This window comes from Sorex fumeus, unplaced genomic scaffold (genome assembly GCF_029834395.1).
Source record: "Sorex fumeus unplaced genomic scaffold, SorFum_2.1 ptg000086l, whole genome shotgun sequence".
Lineage (NCBI taxonomy): Eukaryota > Metazoa > Chordata > Mammalia > Eulipotyphla > Soricidae > Sorex > Sorex fumeus.
The window spans coordinates 8,416,879-8,437,523 of record NW_026606143.1 but is presented as its reverse complement, the minus strand read 5'-3'; the positions used below and the strand labels follow the sequence as shown (position 1 = coordinate 8,437,523).

The window sequence follows — 20,645 nt, the reverse complement described above, 5'->3', positions numbered from 1 at the left end:
GAGGGAAGGATTGGGTCATAAGCTGACACTGCTAATGGGTTTGGAGCTAGAACACTGAATGCCAGAAACTTACTAACTTTGGAAATCACAGCATCTAAAAAAAATAAAATAAAAACAACAAATAAAGCCAAGCTAAGTCAGGGGGAAATCAGCAATAAAGCAAGACAAAAACGGTAGCTCATAAGATCAATTGCAGAAATGCCCAACCTCTACGATAAAACTGGCATAGCGGGGGGAAAGGGGGGAATCATATTAAGAAAGGATGCCCCCCACCACCCATTAAAAAAGTGGATACTTATTTAAAGAGACAGAAATGCTATTTAAAAGAACCTACAGTTCTCGTTGGCATTGAAGCCTTTGAGAATGGTTTTAAGTTCCTGGAGCTTCTGATGGGCTCTCGCATGTACGCTGTCAATCAGGAGTTTCTCTATCGATAAGTGATCAATCTGCACAGAGAAGAACAGATGGTATGTGCAATTTAAACATTTTTACTCACAAGTCAGAGTAAATTATTGTGCTTCAAGATATTTCCTTTTAGAATTACACTTAGTATAAACCAATAAAAAACAAATATAAAGTTAATTAAATGAGCACATAAGATATTAGTAGCTTAAAGATCACAATTAATATTCTGGCAAACACAGATCGAGATATCTCTATCAGCCATCATACTGGTCAAATACCAGAACTGTGAAAAATGGTGATTTGATCTGAATGACAAAATTTGAAAGAACACGTTAAAAATTATACCGTCAGATGGAAATCTTTGGAAATCTTTTACCTTCATGGCTCTTTCTACTAATTTAGAATCAGAACTTGGCAGAGGAGGATCATGAAAAATTTGTAAAGGCTTGGAAACATCGGTCTCATCGATTTTAATTGTAACTTTATGAACAGATGCTGGTCCTATTTTTCTTCCAAGAACTTGTTGACTAAAAAGAAAAGAGAACTATTAAATTTTTTATTAACATGACCTGTCAACTTTTTTAATTAAAAAAAAGTCTACTGTGTACCTTGAACAGAATCAGGAACATGGAACACTGTGCAGAGACTAAATTAATATTGGTAAGATAGCTATTCTGTGATCCGACACAATATTAAATTTACTGCATTTTGAACATTTATACAGGGTTTGGCAGACAGCTTGAAGGGTCATGCTCGTGACTCAGGTTCAATCCCTGGCACCACATGCCACCTTAATCCCGCAACACCAGTCTTGAGCACAGAGCCAGAAAGAGCTCCTGGGCACTACCAGGTATGGCCCCAAATCAGAACAAAAGAATAAGTCATAGTACAAACAGATCAATGTCTACATATTTAAAACACGTCATGTTCTAAGAAAGGAGTCGATTATGGGCTTTTTTTTTTTTGCTTTTTGGGCCACACCCAGCGATGCACAGGGGTTACTCCTGGTTCATGCACTCAGGAATTACTCCTGGCGGTGCTTGGGGGACCATAGGGGATGCTAGGGTGTAGAATAACACTGTTTTGTCCTTCCTGCATAGCCTCAGGTGGTTTAGGTTTATTGGGTTGCTTCCATCACAGTGCTCCCATTCCTCTGTGTTTATTTGTAACTTCTTTTTTTGTACTCTATTAATTTGTAAATATTATTTTTCTCTTCTCCTTTAGTCCTTTGCATAGTTAGTTCAGAGCAATGTCCTTTTGTATGGACACAAGAAGATGGTAAATGCTATGCTTTTGTAGCGTGGGAGTTCATTGGCTCTCAGTGATATTTTCCTCCTGGGCATCTGTTCTCTTGACCTCAGCTCAGCTGCCCTTACTTCCTATTGCCCCCAAAAGCAGGATCCCGATGAGGGACTGGATGGAACCAGGGAAAGTGGTAAGATATGTGCTACCTTGGCATTGAAATGGGCCTGGCCAAAGCACCATTAATACTTAACTATAAGAGCTTGGTCAAGGACAAATGCTGTCATGATCCAAAAAGTAATAGCTAGATTCAGACCCTGCTAGACCCTGAGCACTGTAGTCTGAGTCTGTGGCAAGATATTCCAGGAGAGCTGCCCTACAAGCCTCAATGTATCTCTTACTGTGTCCATACAAAAATAACTAGTATTAAGATGTTGACAGAGTTATCTGACTGAAGAAAAGAGAAAAACACCTTAAGAGGTATTTTGCCCTTGGGCAGTCAGGAAGAGCTTTAGAATACCCCAGGTGGTGTTTCCACCCTTGAGAGTGGCATTCAGGAAGGGCTTTCTTATGTTGATTTTGCTACCAGACTGGATGCAGTGTCAGCCAAGAATGCTGGGGAGTTGGATAGACAAGAGACCTGGAGAGAGGGAGAGAGTGGGAGAGATGAGAGAGGCAGGGCTGCGAGATGGAGTGCAGAGAGACTAGCAAGGGGGACAGAGGGAGAAGAATGTAGAATACAGGAGCAGGCACGTGCAGTGAGAGCCCAAGCTGCAAGATGGAGTGCGAAGAGATGAACGGGAGAGACAGGAGGAGACAGGAATAAGGAGCAGTGGGAGACTAGAATGGGGAGCTCAGAGAGACTGGGGCCGGCTTGGGGATCAGCCTGGGGCCCACAGGACCCACCTGAACACAGGTGGCTAGGGGAAGAGCCATCAGGCCTCTCACTGGCTGCCCCCGGTGGAGGTATTATAGACTAGGGATAAAAGCCAGGTGGAAAAAAACCCAGGTCGGCCGTGTGCAAGGCCCTAAATGCTCTGCTATCCCTCCAGCCCCAATTATGGACATCTTATGTGGCTTTTATGATACTATAGGACCTAACCATGCAAAATCATATCACTAGACAGATGGCTATTGCTCTAGAGTAAAACAAGGAGGTGGGGGGGGAAACGGTGGAGCATTTGAGTCAGAGCACAAACCCACAGAAGGAACTGTACTTACTTCCAAACTGAGAGCGTGAGGCACTTTCCAGCATGATACCTTTCCACCTGCACCAGGTCTCCCCACCGCTCTCGGATTAACAACAGGGTTTGGGAATGCAGCACTTCTAACTGAAGTGATAAGCAGAATGAATCTGATGGATATTGTTAAGTGACTCTAAGGGATTACCACAACAGTCAGTAAAATCATTCAAACTCCATTTTAACGAAAGCTCTATTCCCCCAAAAGCTGGCAAGTGAGGGAAATGCCTGGAATTCAATTTCTCCAGTGACACTCTGAAAAGGGTTTAAATGGGTGGCAAATTTTAGCAAAAAGTTTTCTACTTCATCTTGAACCATTAGAAACAAAATCCAGGTTGTCCCTTAATTTGTCAAGCTTAGAAACTGGGTACACACAATAGTACTTGCTCTAATTCATGTTTTTTTTTTTGGGGGGGGGGTCTCTTGGGCCATACCAGCAGTGCTCAGGGGTTACTCCTGCTCTGTGCTCAGGGATCATTCCTGGCAGGTTTGGGGTACCATATGGAGTACCAGGGATCGAATCCAGGTTGGCCACATGTCACAGCAAATGCCCTGCCCACATGTTATATTATCACTCCAGCCCCTCTATCACTTTTTGTTTCTACCTCCAATGTCAACAGTAAGTTTAAAACTTAAGTGTATAGGCTGGTTACAATAGTACAGTGGGTAGGGCATTTGCACTGCACGCGGCAAACCCGAGTTCAATCCCCGGCATCCCATATGGTTGCCCAAGCACTGCCAGGAGTGATTCCTGAGTGCAGAGCCAGGAGTAACCCCTGAGCAGCGATGGGTGTGACCCAAAAAGCAAAAAAAGAAAAAAAAAAACACAACACCACCCTTAAGTTTATTATACCAACATGTATTACCAGTGGATAGCAAAGCCCATTTCCAACCGAAAGGAGAAGGGGAAAGCAAAAGAACATATGGCAGGGAAAGGGAGATACAAACTTCTTACAAATACAATGCTCAAGTTTCAGAAGGATACGGAGGCAATTGTACATGTCCTGAAGAGGTTTCTCATCAGCAAAAAGTCTAGACTGCACCAGTTGATGGATAAAGTTGATTTGCATACTATGAACTAGTGCTCGTCCATCTTCCATTGGCAGGAGAAAAAGAAGTGGTTAATCAGTTAAGTACACAAACTGTCACATTACTACCTAAGAGCATACTGACAATGAATTATTTTAAAAAATTGAGATGATCTATGGAAACTAGAGAGTATTACTTTGAGGATCAAGGCAACATCTATGGTTAAGAGGTAGTTATAACTATCAAAGATTTGCTTCAAATTCAGAACAAATTAAAACACATGAATTAACCTGCAAGAATGCTGCAGTATTACAATAACAACAAACATGCGAATTAATCCTTTAGCTAATTCTTATCTGTGCATTTCACATCCGGATTCAACTACTGACTGTAACTGCACCTGTAGTAAGTATGTACAAACTTCTTACAGTCATTACACCCCAAACCAGAGTTTTCCGCCATGGCCTCCTTCTGACCTTTTTTCCTACCTTTAGTTCCCCCACCCCTCCATTCCTAAAAGTTGACCCCTGGTTGCATGCCATGGTCACTCCCTTCTGCAATTTTCACTTGTGCCAACCTAAACAATGCAACACAACAACTAATACCTTACATTCACATTAAAGGCAATCCAGAGACGGTTTAAAGCATACTAGAAGATGTAAGTGGGTTACATTTAGACACTAGGGTCTTGAACACTTGCAGAACTTGGCATCACTGGGGGTCCTGGAACCAAATCTCCAGTGGAGAGCAAGGGATGACTGTCCTTGCAACTTAAAATCAGTGGTTATGATTTACCTCCTGTTTCCTTATCCTCCACCAGAATTTCTAGCTTGAGGAGACGCCATGGAACATCAGGGTCATCTCCCATCACGGTCAAAGTGGCTTCAAACTCTCCTTCAACTCGAAACTTCACCCGGCCATTTGCTTTTAGAAAAAGAAGAATGAGTCATCTACTTTGAGAAAAAGCAATCAGCTTCCTGATAACTTTCAGCCATGCTTATAAGAAATTCATCTGGGGAACATAAAGTAACAAAATAGGAGACTAACACCCAAGAATGGCCAAGATTGGTACCAGGAATTTTGCTCCATGGCTTGGAGGCCAGCCATACATGCTAGGGGAAAAGGGAGCTCAGATGGAGCACCAAATAAAGGGTGTTGGGAGGATTCTCCCAGGATGGGAGAAGCCTGCTAAAAGTAGACTGTAGACCAAGCATGATTGCCACTCATTGCCTCTTTTGCAAACCACAACACCCAAAAGGCGAGAGAGAACAAAAGGGAATGCCCTGCCACAGAGGTAGGGTGGGATGGAGGGGATGGGGGGTGGGAGGGATACTGGGATCCGTGGTGGTGGGAAATGGGCACTGGTGGAGGGATGGGTACTCGATCATTGTATAATTGAAACCCAAGCACAAAAATTTGTAAGTCTACAACTGTACCTCATGGTGTCTCACTAATACAAATTAAAAAAAAAAAAGAAATTTTAAACAAATTGCTTTCAGTATAGTCATTCCTATGTAAGTAGCAACCAGTTTCCAGGTTATTAAGAAACCAAAGGGGCAGGGGAACATTTCAAAGGGCTGAACACATACTTTGAGCTATCGAAGGGGCCAGGTACTACATGGTTCCCTGAACACTGCCAAGAGTAGCCCTCAAGCACCACTGAGTGTGGTCCCCAAACCAAACACTAAGCAAGATACTATTCTAACAAGTCAATTCTTCTTCTTGTAATGCTATGAATAGAAGCCAAGGGTCCACACATGCAAGGCAAGTGCTCCTACTGCTAAGCTACATCCCCAGACCACACAAGTCAATTCTTTTTTTTTTTTTTTTTGCTTTTTGGTTCACACCCAGAGATGCACAGGGATTACTCCTGGCTCATGCACTCAGGAATTACTCCTGGCGGTGCTCAGGGGACCATATGGGATGCTAGGAATTGAACCCGGGCTGGCCAGGTACAAGGCTAATGCCATACCCGCTATGCTATCACTCCAACCCCACATGTCAATTCTCTTTAAAACAACAACAAAAACAATTTTAGGTACATACCAACTGTAAGATTTGCCAGCTGAGGAGGAAGATCTGTAGTTACCAGTCGATGTCTAAGAATCTGGTTCAGTTGGTGAAGTGTGGCTTGTTTCTCAAATTTGGTAATTGGATCTGGAGGAATAATTTTATCCTACAAAATAGTGTAAGTTATTTTTAGATAATGTCAATGTGGCATTATTTTTATCTGTGCCTTTCTTAACACAGGATTCTCTTACTTCACACAAGGGACACACCCCACTCATTTCTTCAGTGTACAGCCAGTAATACTGACCATTACTACTATGCATTAGAACGCATCAGTCACCCAACTAAGACAGTAATGCAACATGATCTGTACGCTCTATTTATAAAACCAACTTAATGTCACCAAAGTCTTCTCCCACTTGAAAGTATAAAATCCAACAGCATCAAGTTAACAACTACCAGAACAATACACACACACACACTTCAAAACAACCAACTGCATACAGTCTTTTCAGAACCAAGTTATATGTGCATGTCTGTCCACTTTTCCCAAAAAGAAGGGGACTGATCTACCAATTAGTCACATTCTGACTTACATTCATCTCAAAAATCCCATTTGAGTTACAGAGAAGAAACATCAACTCCACAAAAATCTTCGCTTAAAAAAATACAGTGCAGTTTCCCATTGGGCTACTTAATGACAGTAGAATCCAATTACCAAAGCCTTCAACTGTTAAAGGGTGGGGACAGGGATTGAACACACTTACCCTAATACAGGTGGGCAGTCGTGGATAGGACCCAGTAGTCAGTACATCAATAGCATATGGGATGGCAAAACTGGGCAAGCGAGCATGGACCAGGGCATCTCTAGCTAACGAGGCCAGGCGATCGGCAGTGTCCACAAACAGGATGGCTTGCTGATCTAAAAAGCTTGATATCATCTTTAAAGCAAAGGGCAAACGGATTAAATGACATTACAAACACGAATTTTCTACCACTTTAAAAGGTTATGTAATTTGCTTCTCCATCCTTAACATCTGGAGTAAGGAAAAACATGGAATAAAAGGATTTTGACTCACACAGACTCTGAGAAAAGCTAATTAGTAAAGAAGAAGTTAAAAGCCGGGACTCCTGGACCCAGACTGCATTAGCATGCAGCTCAACTAGCCTTGTTTGACCAAGTTAAACTCTATGCCTCAGTTTTTAGAGGACTAAATGTTGATGCACATAAACCCCTTAGAAGATGGCCTAGAACACTTAAAACAGTCAATAAGCTTTGTTCATTCTGAGATCTACTTAGGTCCTCCAACATAATCCTTCCTTCCCATCGACTTCTCTACCCAATGCATTTCATAAAAGTATCACCATGCAACTGACAACTGCTTCCTTGACACTTTTTCTTCTGGTTCTGGTTCTATTCAAGAGCAATAAAAATCTCCAAGTCCTTAAACAACTACCCTCGCTCTATTATTATCATCATTGTCTGGGTTTTGTTTGGGGGCAGGGCACAATCTGTGGTGCTCTGGGGACCATACACAGTGCCAGGGAGCAAAGCTGGGCCTCCTGTGTGCAAAGCATGCACTCTAGGCCCTATTATCCCCCAACCTAAAAATCCCACTTCATTTTCACATCACCCAATTCCTGACTCACCATCCTGTTCCACTGCCTAGAAATGCTCCACTTATCAGTCGCTAACTTGAAACACAATATCCAGAATGTGCCCATATTGAGTACACATTCGCTACATTTTGTTATTCCCACGCTCGATTTTTGACCTCATTTCCGCAACTCTTGGAACTAGCCAGATAGTTTCTATCACCATAGAGATGAGGAAAAGTAAGGCTTAGGTTAAGACAATTATTCAAAGAAAGGCTGTCAACAAAAAGAGCAGCTGATCTAAAAAAGCTTGATATCATCTTTAAAGCATCTTTAAATGTTAGAATCAAAAACATTTCTTTTAGCTCTTAGACTGAGACAGCCCAGTAAAAATGCTACTTTCTTTTTTCATTTGTATGCTTGTTTTTGTTTTTGGGCACACCCGATGGTGCTCAGTGCTTACTCCTGAATCTACACTCAGGAATTACTCCTGGAGGTGTTTAGGGATGGAATGGGATGCTGGGGATGGAACCTGGGTCGGCCATGTGCAAGGCAAGCGCCTACCTTCTGTAGTGTTGCTCCAATAGCTCCAGCTCCAGGGCCGCTTTCTATGATTAGTAAAATGGATTTCTTCCAATGTCACCAAGCTAACTTATTAGTAGCTGTATATCACTGACATACTGCAAGCTGGACATCAACAAAAGACTTGAATCTTTTGTATATGAATCTCTATCAAGCCCTCTCCCATACTGAACCACAGAACTACAATCTGATTTTGACACATTAAAACCCTTTCAAGGGGCTGGAGTGATAGCACAGTGGGTAGGGCATTTGCCTTGCACACAGCCAACCCAGGTTCGGTTCCCAGCATCCCATATGGTTCCCCGAGCACTGCCAGGAGTAATTCCTGAGTGCATGAGCCAGGAGTAACCCCTGTGCATCGCCGGGTGTGGCCCAACAAGCAAAAGAAAAAGAAAAACCTTTCAAGAGGCCGGTTTTCTCAGATTTTTTTTTTAAACCTCAGATTTAGATCAATCCAAGTCTCTCTTCACTCAGGACTCTGTAAAAATGATTATTAGACCAAAACCAAGACAAAAACTCCCATTGACCTCCTCCAGGAAAACATGCATCAGTCAACCCTAGTGGGTTTTCCAGTGCACATTACTCTACCTTAAACATGGGTAAGGAGACTCTCTAAACAGCCTTTCTTGACCCAAAATACCCTAGCATCAGCTATATTCCCCTGACTTCAAAATCTCATAAAGGTAAAATTCAGTTCTGGGTTACTTATTAATGAATCAAGGTAGATCGTTAATAATCATCATGGGTTTTAAGTGTGCACAAAACAGCTTTAACATGGTCAGTAATAATTCTTTGTAGAGGCCAGAGCGATCATAAAGCAGGTAGGATGCTTGCCTTGCTCATGGTCGACCTGAGTTCGATCCCTGGCACCCCTTATGGTCCCCTGAGGTCCCCCCAGGAGTGATGCCTCAGTGCAGAGCCAGGAGTAAGCCCTGAGCATCACCAGGTGTGGCCCAAGACCAAATAACAAAATAAAAAATAACATTTAGCTGAGCACTACTTTAGATACACAAATGGCCAGAAGTACATGAAAAGATATTGAACATTAGTCAGCAAGGAAATGCAAATCAAAAACCACAATGACAGAGCACTTCATAGGATGGCTAGAATCAGAATGTCTGAGAACAAATGTCCACAGAGACGGAGAGGCTTCCCGCCCCTCCTCCCCCGTGTTGCTAGCAGGAAAGTAAAATGATGCAGGCATACTGGAAAACAGTCTGGCATGTCCTTAAATGATTAAACTTAGAGCTGATTTCCAGTCAGTCCACTCCTAAGTATATACTCACGAATGAAAACATAAAAACATGCCTACACAGAAACTTGAATAAACTGAAGGCGTGAGCAACACGGCCAGTGTGCACTCCCTTCACTGAAACATCAACAGAGAGGGGGCGGGGGCCAGAGGGGAGTTATTTAAAGCAACATTATTCATAATAGCCCCAAACTAAAAGCAACTTAAATGCCCATTAACTGATAAATGCATACACAAAACGTATTCTATTCGTACAATTTTCAACTGTAAGACGGAGCTGCATGCCAATACATGTTACAACATGGATAACCTTTGGCAAAGGACACGCAGAGTGATAGAAGCCAGACCCGAAGATCACAGGTTATGATTCCAATCGCATAAAATGTTGAGAACAAGCAAACCTCGGAGATAAAAGGCTGCTTAGGACAAAGGCCAGGAGATTTCAGGGATGTCACTAAAAGGTACAGATTTTTCTTGTTGAGTTGATAAAAATGCTCTACAATTGGCTGTGGTGATGGGAAAACATATCTGAAATACTAAAAGCCATTGACTCATACACTTTAAAGGGAAAGTACACTTCTAAGGAACCATACACAAGCTAACCACTTGCACAAAGCCGACCAGATTCGATCCTTAGCACCACATAAGGTCCCCGGAGCCCACCAGGAGTGATCCTTGAGCACAGAGCCAGAAATAAGGCCTGAGCACAGCCAGGTGTGGCCCTAAAACATACACACACATAGAAGATTACTCACACAATTAAAATGCTTCCCAAAACAAACCAGCAGATAAGTTAAAGCAAAAATTAGAAACTATGTCTAGTGTAAGTTATTTCATACATTAAAAAAAAAAGGTTTAACTCACCGCACATTTTTCCACTTTGCCAGCATTATTGGCCCATTTTACTAAAGCTAATAATCGAACAAAGAGTTGACGTGTCCGGCTAGCAAACTGCACTATCTCTATTTTCCTAGAAACAGAAATAATTCTTAATGAGCCAACAATTCTTAATAAACCAACATATTTACAAGAGTACTTCAAAACTTATCTTATTTGAGCTAAAATATCACAATCTGTTTACAAACATAAAATAAACCACCTAAAGTATTTATCTAAATATGGATATTGTCTCATTTTGTACACTACCTGTATGTTTTGTTTTCACCTCTGAGTAACAATAGAATGTCCTAGCAATAAATCACATTCCAAAACTGTTTAATTGTGAGGCCTGAGCACTGATACAGCAGGTAGAGTGCTTGTCTCGCATACATTCTACCCATGGAAATCCCATAGGGTCTTTCAAGACCCACCAGGAGTGATCCCTGAATGCAGAGAGGAGTAATCCCTGAGCACTGAAGGTGTGAGTCCTCCCACCAAAAAAAATCCCAACCAAACAAAAAACATGCTTAATTGTAATAAAAACTGTTTACTAAAATTACTAGATTCAAGGATATATGGCAGAAATTAACTGGGTCACAGAGGAGACCAAAATAGGAATTTTAAATGATGAATTTCATAGTTAAAATGTCAAGTTATGAATTAGTAATGTTTTGGTAAGGGAAAGGAGCTGAAATCTTAACCAAAGCTTGAAGCCATGTTCCTTCAGCAAAAGGACTGCAATCATGCATCCGGGAAGAGCATGATTTAAAAAGCTGAACCACTGAATATTATGCAATTCCTTACCAAACTTTCAATGACAAGCTCCGATATTAAATTAAACAAGCAAAGTTAAAGGATGCTGAATACTAAAAATAAAAGCCAGAAGGTCTGTCCATATCTATTTTCACACTATGCCCGAATGTTTTTTCTCCCCAAACTCAGCAATATTTTTATCATCACATAAAGCTCTAAAACCTTTACTAAGAGCCTGGTTGCCAAGCCATGTGTTAGCTAGACCTGTCAACTTCACATCAGCTACAAAACCGATCATCATCCTTTTAATGGTTTACCATATGATACTGGGAAAAAAATTCAATAAGCCAGGACTAATGATGGGACCCAGCAGGACACCAGCCTTCCTCCAAATGGACTCTGACCTATAAATCTTGGAGCTGTTCTTCAGTGTCCAACAATTTCCACCCATTATCTCCACATCTCGTCCATAGCAACACCATGATGCAATGCACCAAAAGCTTCTGCTGAAATATAATCCTGACTGAAGACGACAAAGTCTAGTTGCAACTGAAAGCACACACACCGCTCACAAATAACCTGAAAGGCTTTTGTAAGTATCAGCCAGCAATACAATTATTGAAAGCAGAAAGGATATGAAGCAGGATAGATAAGTGTCTATGAAGGATCTTAAGAAATAAAACAAGCAGAATATCAGAGAGAAGACTGGGACACAGCAGAAATGTAAAATGTACAGTAAGATGTGGCAACCACTTCTTTGGGTCTAAAAGTCCTAGTCCTATAATGTGATAATAGAAGATGCTAGGCCTTTGCTCCTCTCCCCAGTAAATACATTTGTCGATTATTAATTTGGTTTCCCAGATGAGCACCTCTACTAGGAAGACAATATCCCCCTTTGGAATCTATTTTTACATGGCTCTGACACCACATGGACCCGAGAGAGATGGCAGCATGTGTTGCTTTGCCAAAGCCCAATCTGCCTCCAAGCTGAGACGCCAGAACAAATCCTGGCTTTCATGCCCCTTCTTAAAACAAAACTGACCAGGCACTCCATGACACAGGTATGCCTCAATTGTTCCTTCCTCTTCAGGGCAATGGAGGTGAAATGTAGTCACTAACAAGTGCTAAAATTCTCCTGAGTAGCGGCTTGGTGTAAAACACATCCACCAAGAAGACAAGATATAGACAAGTAGCCTATACTAGAGCCACAACTTAAATTTGCATATCAGTTCTTTGAAGCCTTCTTCCTTTGACCTATGGATAGTGGCATCTTACATCCCAAACTCCAACTGAATCAAAGTGCTCTCCAGTACAAAACAGCAACAGCAGTAGGCAAATGTCAATTCTCCAAGATATCCAATAGCACTCTTACTGTTACACCAAGCGACAAATTAGTAGCCCATTTTCTAAAGCCAGTCTGCTCTGTAGCTTCTTCCATGAAGAGCTGACCTGGCCAATAAAGGTTTTTGGAACATCCAAGGATCAGAGCTCATCTCACATTAAGTATTACTGAGAATGAGAAAATTATATTTTCCAGGGTTCCCCAAATATGCAGAGGGGGATTCTTATGCTCTCTGATCCTAGCTTTCCAATCCACAGCCCTACCACCCCATGTCCATATGTATGTATTGTATGTCTCTCTCTCTCTCTCTCTCTCTCTCTCTCTCTCACACACACACACACACACACACATAGACATACACACACTATTACCTCCACACACAGATATAGCAATATTGATATTAAATGTTTTTCATACTCACCTTTCCACATCAGATTTCCTTGGTAGGCTAAACGGGAAGGGGGAAAAAAGAAAGAAGTTGACTAAAAATACACATACCTTCATCAAAATGACAAATGCTCTGTATTTTGACTGTATTAAGTACATTTAATGTTTCAGTAAAACTGGATAAATACCTATGACAAGGCTTACGCAGCTGCCTATTCATTTTTACTTTTATGGGTTTCCAGCAATATGGCTGTAAAGGAAAAACAAAGGAACGTTTCTCACCATTTAAAATGCTTCATAAGAGCCAGGGAGATAGCTCAAAAGGCTAATGTGCGTAGTTTTGCCTGCTGGAGGCCCAGGTTCAATCCCCAAGCACCCCCAGGTGTGGCCGAAAAGCCAAAAATGAAATAAAACGCTTCAAAAGGAGAGAGGGAGGAGGGGCGGAGACAACTCAGTGGTAAAGCATCTGCCTTGCAAGCAGGAGGCTGAGGGTTTGATCACTGGTGCCACCCACGTGTTCCAGGTGAAGTCCCAGTGACTGTGCTGCCAGGGCCCCCCTGGGGCCACAACAACGGGCAGTCAGCAGCCCACTGCAGCCAGGTTTGTGCGGATATCACAAGCAAAGATGTTCAAGCACCACAGCCAGGCATAGTACGTGACCCCCTGTCACTGCAACAAGAAAGAAGATCAACAGCAAAGGATGCAATGGGGTGGGGGTGGGGGCAGCACTGAGACCCTGGGTTCAATATCCGCACCATAAATAAGCAAATAAAATTAGTCAAAAGCGTTTGCCTGAATCTCAAACATATAAAAAACCCCAGTCTTAAATGAGCACTCCCGTATCACAATCAGCAAACACTCTGGGGAGAGCAGAACTGTCACAGATGCATGGACTATTTAGTTGCCAGTCTCCAAGCACACAACACCAGCCCTTTTTGTTAGTGGGGAAAATGGATGCTAAGCACACAAAAGGGCCAGTGTCAGCTTAGGGTTGTACAGGAATTGCGCTGTTGCATGGCATCCAGATGTAAATGATTTCTACTACTTTTAAACAATTCAAGTGAGGTCCTGATTTCTCTTTAGCCAGTTCTTCAGCTAGCAACCAATGTCACCAGTTTCCCTCGTAAAATATACCACTTAAAAAAACTCTTATTGAGGTTGGAGTGATAGTACAGAGAGTAGGGTGCTTGCCTTGGAAGTGGCCAACATGGGTTCAGTCCCTGGCACAGCATGTGGTCCCCTGAGCCCTGACAAGAGTGATCCCTGATCACTGCCAGGTGTGGCCCCAGAAAGCAAGCAAAAAACTCTTAATGGGATTGGAAATAAGGCTCAGTAGTAAAGGGACCACCTTGCATGTGTGACTCCCTGGGTTTAACCCCCAGCACCACGAAACAAAACAAAACCTTGCAAGATTCAATTGCCTGAACAACCAACCCTAAAGCCTCCCCTAGAGCTAATAACTTTTGAACAATAAACACTGAACTTAGATCCTCTTCTCCCATCCTTATGGCACAGGAGAAAAACTTCCACGAATTCAAGGTACAAGGAGGGGAAACTTAAAATAAGGGGCTTGCTTGTGGCAATTCTTAGGCTAGGCAGTGGGTAGAAGCTAAAGATCTGAGTGCTAAAATAAATTAGCTACGAGCTGAAAGGACAATCAGAGAATGAAGCAGAAATCAAGGCCTTATTCCAAAGGACTGCAAGTAACAGCAGATACTGCTAAGTTCCTCTACAAGCAAAAGTTCCTGAGAACACTCCATGAATAGCCACAATGCCGTCAAGAGAGGGAGAGAAGGAACGCCAAGGTTTTGTGTGTACAAAAGAGAGAAAAAACACCAGGGCAGAGACTTTTCAGGCAGAAAGAATCATTGTTCCAGCTCTTGCCACCAGCCCAAGAAATACTTAAAAAAAAAAAAAGCATCTCATGTAGGAGGGGTGCCATTTCAGGGACAAAGGATAGACTTTGCTGCCAGCAAATCCACCCCCTTTTCAATCGCTATAAATCGATTTAAAATGCCTTCGTTAACAACAAAGCTGGTATTTGGGGTAAGAGCACTAAAATTCAAGAACCGAACAAGAAAGAATTAAGTCACCAAAGCACAATAAAACAACTTTATATAACTGTGAGATCCTGGCATTTTCTTATTTTAATTCGAAGAAGTTTAAAAATCAAAAAAAGCAGAACCACAGTTCCTAAAAAGTCAAGGCAGGAGCTACGGATATGGTTCAAATGATTGGCGTGCAAGTTCTGGGTTGTTTTGTTTTTTGTTCTTTCTGGTTTCTTAGACTATAATCAGCTGTGCTCAGGGCTTACTCCGAACTCTGTGCTCAAAGATCACTCCTGGCGGTGCTGGGGGACCATATGGGGTGCTAGGGATTGAACCCAGGTCAGGTGCATATAATACAAGCATCTTAACTTCTATACTATCTCTCTAGCCCCGGGAATGCATGTTCTGCAGGCAGGAGCCCCAGGTTCAATCCTCGGCTCCACATAATTCCTGAGGAGTGCTGTGAGTATCCCCAGAGCACTACTGGGTGCTTCCCTGGCCCCTAACTTTTGTTTTAAGTCAAAGCACCGAGAAGATAAAAGGGTGGAGTATATCCCTTGTATATGCAAGGCCCTGAGTTTAATCCCTGGCACCATATGGCATGGTCCTGACTATAGCACTTCTGGGTATGGCCCCCAGCACCACCAGGCCTGAGCACTGAAGCACTCTGAACCCTCAGGCCCATACAGCAGGGGCAGAAATGCCAGGAATGGCCCATGGACTCTGGTGAGCTGCTGGCAAAGCCCAAAAGAATGTGGATGTTAGATGTGAGGGAGAGGAGGAAGTTGATGAGCAGAAGTATAAAGCACCGGAAATCTAAAGCCCAAACAAATCAAATTGTTAAAGATACCCTTTTTACCCTTCAATAGTTCACAGAAAAACATCAAACGTAGCAGAAATAAGACTCTCTATGAGTACCCAGGGCCAGAGAATTAGCATAGCAGGTAGGGTGCTCGTCCTGCATGCAGCTGACAGGGTTGGATCCTTGGCACTGCAGAGGGTCCCCCCAGCCCTGCCAGGAGTGATCCCTGAGCACCAAGCCAGGAGTAAGCCCTGAGCACCACCAAATGCGCCCCCCCCCCAACAGAAAAAGAGTACTCAGAATACTGGATTTACATTAATTCTGATGATTTCCACAAGGAAAAATGTACAATGTTCCCCAGATAAACTAGTTTTGGTTATGACAATCAAAAGAGAAGCCTTTTATATAACTATGAAGAACAACAGTGAATTTTCCCATTAAGTCTTCCATGGTCTGCACAATTTTAGAAATCCATTCATTTATGAGTTAAATAAGTAAGGATTTAAGCCCTTTCTGCATGCCAGGCATTTATTCTAGGCCCCAGGGAAAGTGGCAAACAAAAATCCCTGTCCTCACCGAGCTGAGCTTCTAGTGGCGGTGGTGGGTGAGGCAGAGAGAAAAGAGAAAGAAAGTAATCATGTCTGGTGGTGACAGTGTTGCAAAAACCGGAAGAAAAAAAAAGCAACAAAGGCAACCGCAAAGGATAGAAGGATAGAATGTAGGCACAAATGACTTATGGGGTGATCAGAGAAAGGCTTTCTGATCAGTTTTATGTAACCAAAGACCTAAAGGAAATCTGGGGGAAAAGCAAATGTTCTAGGGTAGGAGTATGCCTGGCACTACTGAAATAAAGGAGGAGAATATCAGGAAACTAAGCTTCAGAGAGAAGGCAGGGAGCCAAGGAGCCAGTGACAGACTAATGTGCACAAATTCCATGCAGAGGCCTGAGTTTGATCCCAGGCACTGCGTGAGCATTGCCAGGAGCAAAGGAACGCGGCATTAGGAGTAGCCCGGGAACACAGGCCGGGTGTGGCTCCAAAACCCAAAACCAAACCAAACAAAAAGCAGGGGATAAGAGACAGCCCAGACTATGGGTAAGACGACTGGCCATATGTTCTGGTTTTGCCCAAAATAGTCCCTATTTATACCTGTGGCCCAACATTATTACTATTAACACCACCTTTCATCTCAAAAGTATCCTAATTTGGACCATAAATTTTATGGTCACCCATATAGGTGACTATTACAACCTTTTACTCGAAGTGAGACGGGGAACCCTGAAGGGCTGTGAGGAAGGAAGTTTTAAAATGAGCATCCTGGCTCTTTTATGGAGAAAAAACTGCAGCGAAGCAAGGGCTGCAGCAGAGATACCAGTTGGACAAGTGCTGCAGTAACCAGGGTGAATGGGTACCACCAGAAAGCAAGGTTAAAGAGGGGCAGATTCGGAAATAAGAGGTGACGAGGCTGGCTAGGGTGTGGGACTGGAAGACAGAGGGGCCCAAGTGGCAAGAGGAAGGCTGGAGCTCTATTTAGTGGAGAGAGAAAAAGGTCAGGGTGATGGAGGAGAATCAGGAGTTTGCTTCAGGACATTTTAAGACCCAATGGGTGTTTAAATGGAAGCATCTGGACAGAACGTGAAATTCAGCTGAGAGTTCTGTACTGGAGATTTAAGTCTGGGAACTACCATCTCATAAAGGGTGTGAAATTCAAACTCTGTAGTAATAAAATAGTTTCTCTTTTCATAACTGAGTCCCAAAAAATAGTACAAACACCACAATATAATTCAAGGAACTTCTTACAAAACCCCTATGGCAAACCAAATTACACAAATTATACAACCACTCATAGCAGCAGTTTCAAATTGTTTCCATAGCTAAATTCCAAAAATTTTTTCACATAGAACAGGTGGCACCACGTACATGAAATTTCTTGGGGATCTACACTGGGCTATTATGAAATCCAACAGCAAATGGCACAGAAGTATATTACAGTAACGCCTACAAAAATCATGACAGCTATGGAAGTTTTTCGTTAGACAGGGGTAGCTTCCTTTTGTCCTCTTTCATAAAGTACATTTTACCAGAACTGAGACTGTTTTACAGAAGTGGAACTTATCGTAATTCCTTTAGCCATCTGCAAATATTCTGAGTGTCTAGTAACAAATTTCGGTGACACTTTACAGCTTAAAGTTACATACTCATGTACTTGTACTCCAAATTGAAAACACTGATCTGGAGTCTAGTAAGAGAAAAATGAATTCCTCGTTTCTACATTTGAAAACGTTCAAACAAAATAGTCAAGGTGCCCTCCAAAGTTTACAGCGCCGCCCCCCCCCCCCGCCGCGCCCTCCCCCGCCCCCACCCCGCAAATCGGGGGTGTATTCTAACCATATTCTAAAGGGATTAACACGCTAATCATGTCCCAAGGCATTTCATGGGTAACTTGGTGATTTACAAAGTCTCTTCGGACTCCAAGAAACAAATAACAGCTGGTCAGTAACACAGTCGCAAAACTTTGAACTTATAGTAACTGCGTGAAGACTTCAAACGCTCAAACATTTCAAACCACCACTCTGAGATTCAAAAATTCGCCTTCTTTTCCATCAAATACGGCCCGTAAGTTCAAACTTAGGAGCAGTTACAAGCAAACTGCATTCACGCACCGTCGGGAGACTGTAGAACCCGACTTTTGGTTTTGTTTTAATTTTCTCTTTTAAGTTCGAATACTAGATCTTCCGAAACACACTTCGGGGCTTTCTGAGCTAAAGAGCTTCCAATCAAGAAAGCAGTGGGGTTTCTGTTTGGCAACTCGGGCAGAAACCCTACAGATGGGGTTTTCTTTTTTCCGGGAAAATCTAAACCCATGCATAATTAAGTCTCGGCAGCTTCACTTCCAGAAAGACCCCCCAAAGGCAGAGCGTCTCCACCTTCGCTAAGCCCCATTAGTTGCGAAACGCCAGACAAGGCAGTTGAGCCGAGAGGAGAAAACAGCAGCCCTGGGGAGAGAAGGGAGGCGCACACGTCCCCGCCGCTTAGGCGGGAAAGGAAGCCGGGGAGTGGGCATGGGTTTCGCGGCACTTACAGGTCGGTCAGAACCATGAGCTCCGAGTAGGCCCGGTGCAGCAGAAATTCGATCAGAGTGCTCAGCCGGTAACCGGGGCTGGCCGCCGCCGCCGCCGCCGCCGCCACCGCGGCTCCAGCGGGTGGTGGCGCCGGGGCTGATGCGGAGCCACCGCCGCCGCCACCGCCGCCTCCCGGCGGGACCAGCTGGTGGTTCTCCAGCTGCACTGGGGCCATGGCGGCGCAGAGCCAGGTCTGGTGCAGCGGCACCCGGTGCGGCCCTCGGTCCTCCGGAGCGCTCGGTCACCGCGCCGGAGCGGGCGCGGACTGAGACACCGCCGCCGCCTAGCGCTGGGCCGGCCCAGAACAGGAAGCCTTGCGCCCGCCGCGGAGGCCCGCCCCCATGAAGGGACGAGCCCGCGGGCCGCGGGGACGCGAGCAAGGGGCGGGGAAGGAGCGAGGAGGGCGGGGAGCTGGGCGGTCGCCTCAGAGAAGCTGCGCCTCCGCCGCCGGTCACTGGCCACTTGGCCAGGCGGGTCCAGCCTCCATGTTGGTAGCCCTGAACGGAAGTCGTTAAACAGAACGGAAGGGGAACTCGTAAGGGGACGTCCTATGCCAACCGGTGCCTTTTCTCCCCGCTGTCCCACGCCGGAGCGCATGGGGGCGCGTGGGAGGGAGGCGGGACGGGTGGGGAACTTGGGGGAAAAGAGCGGAAACTGAGGGCGCGCGACCGAGCCGCGCGCGGCCGGAAACGGGCGTAAGGGCGGGGCGTGGGCTGGCATCCGTAGTGGCCCCGCCCCTGCGCTCGCGGGCCGGCGGAGGATTTAAAGGCTCCAGTTTGCCCGGGAGCTGCTTGCTGAGTTCCCCAGAGGGCTGCGAGTGCGGCTCGGACCACCTCTCCGGCAGCTGCTCGCGGGTCGGGCTCTTGAATGGCTAAAAGGCGGTGGCGGCTGCGCATTGGTGACTTCTCAGCACTTGGCACCGCCCTCGCTCTGCCCATGCGCTTTTCGTGGGATAGGGAACGTTTCCGTCATTGTTGGCTTTTTCTTTCTTTCTCCTCTTTAACTGTGGGGAAGAAACGAGAGGAAAGACGGTCGGGAGTAGGAGCAGAGGTGCTGGCAGAGTGATTTCAATTTAGTACGGTTGGCTATATACTGAACTCCTTTCTGCCCCTTAAGATCCCAGCACTTTGGTGGCAGGAGGAACAGCCTCTAGCTCTCTCTTCTTGTCTGTTCTTGCAGCAGCCAGCCTGCCCTCCAAGGACCTTCAGACCATATTGTCTGTTCTGCCGCCAAGTTTCTCCTTTAAAAGCCACAGTTAGGGGGCTGGCGAGATAGCAGGGCAAGACAAGGCGAGGTAGTCCAGCGGGTGGAGCGCTGGCTTTATGCTTTTGCACGTGGCGGACCCGGGTTCGGTCCCCAATATGCCAAACGGTCCCCCGAGCACTGCCAGGAGTGATTTCCGAATGCACAGTCATGGGTTATCCCTGAACAATCGCCGGGTGTGGCCCAAGAACCAAAAATTCAAAAATAAAATCCACGTTTAGTGTTTGGTTTCCTGCTTTTCTTAAATGGCGATCGTCGGCTGGCTGCACGTTGCAGTTGGGGTGCGGGGAGGCTTTAAAGCTGACACTTAAGCCTGTGAGTGCTTATGCCGCTCCGATCGATTTGACTTTGAGTGACCTGATGTGAGAGCTGGGCTTCAGGATTTAAAAAAAAAAATGAGTCGTAGGTTCTAGTGTGCTGCTGAGGTAAAAATCATCTGCTGAAAAGTGTTCATGGCTCCAACCCTTCACAAAAAAATTTTTTTTTGCAGATTCAGATCTTAACACTTAGGTTAAAGTGCTTATTCTTGTCTCTCTCCCCGCGCCCCCCCCCCCCTTTATGGGGAGCGGGGTTGTGTTTGCTGGCTACACTCGGCGATGCTCGGGGCTTATTTCTGGCTCTGCACTTAGTAAATTATTTCTGACGGGCTCGGGGGAATTGTACGTGGTGCGGGAACCTGAATCCCAGTTAGCT

The 20,645-nt window shown here is 44.5% G+C and overlaps 1 protein-coding gene across 3 annotated transcripts in view; it reads right to left on the bottom strand.

Annotated features, from left to right (window-relative positions):
• MED14 (mediator complex subunit 14) overlaps nt 1-19,185 on the bottom strand; it is a 70,779-nt gene extending 51,594 nt beyond the window's left edge. For 2 of the 3 annotated variants that reach the window (XM_056131310.1, XM_056131311.1), the window contains exons 1-10: nt 18,650-19,183; nt 12,753-12,779; nt 10,222-10,327; nt 6,695-6,868; nt 5,964-6,093; nt 4,713-4,841; nt 3,874-3,981; nt 2,869-3,001; nt 782-932; nt 335-446 (exon numbers count right to left, since the gene is read on the bottom strand). In XM_056131310.1, the coding sequence (XP_055987285.1) occupies nt 335-446; nt 782-932; nt 2,869-3,001; nt 3,874-3,981; nt 4,713-4,841; nt 5,964-6,093; nt 6,695-6,868; nt 10,222-10,327; nt 12,753-12,779; nt 18,650-18,864 (1,285 nt within the window). In that variant the 5' untranslated portion in view covers nt 18,865-19,183. Of the gene's footprint in view, nt 1-334; nt 447-781; nt 933-2,868; nt 3,002-3,873; nt 3,982-4,712; nt 4,842-5,963; nt 6,094-6,694; nt 6,869-10,221; nt 10,328-12,752; nt 12,780-18,649 lie in introns of all 3 variants that reach the window. The other variant, XM_056131312.1, reaches the window with a different exon arrangement.
• Between the last annotated feature and the right edge of the window lie 1,460 nt (nt 19,186-20,645).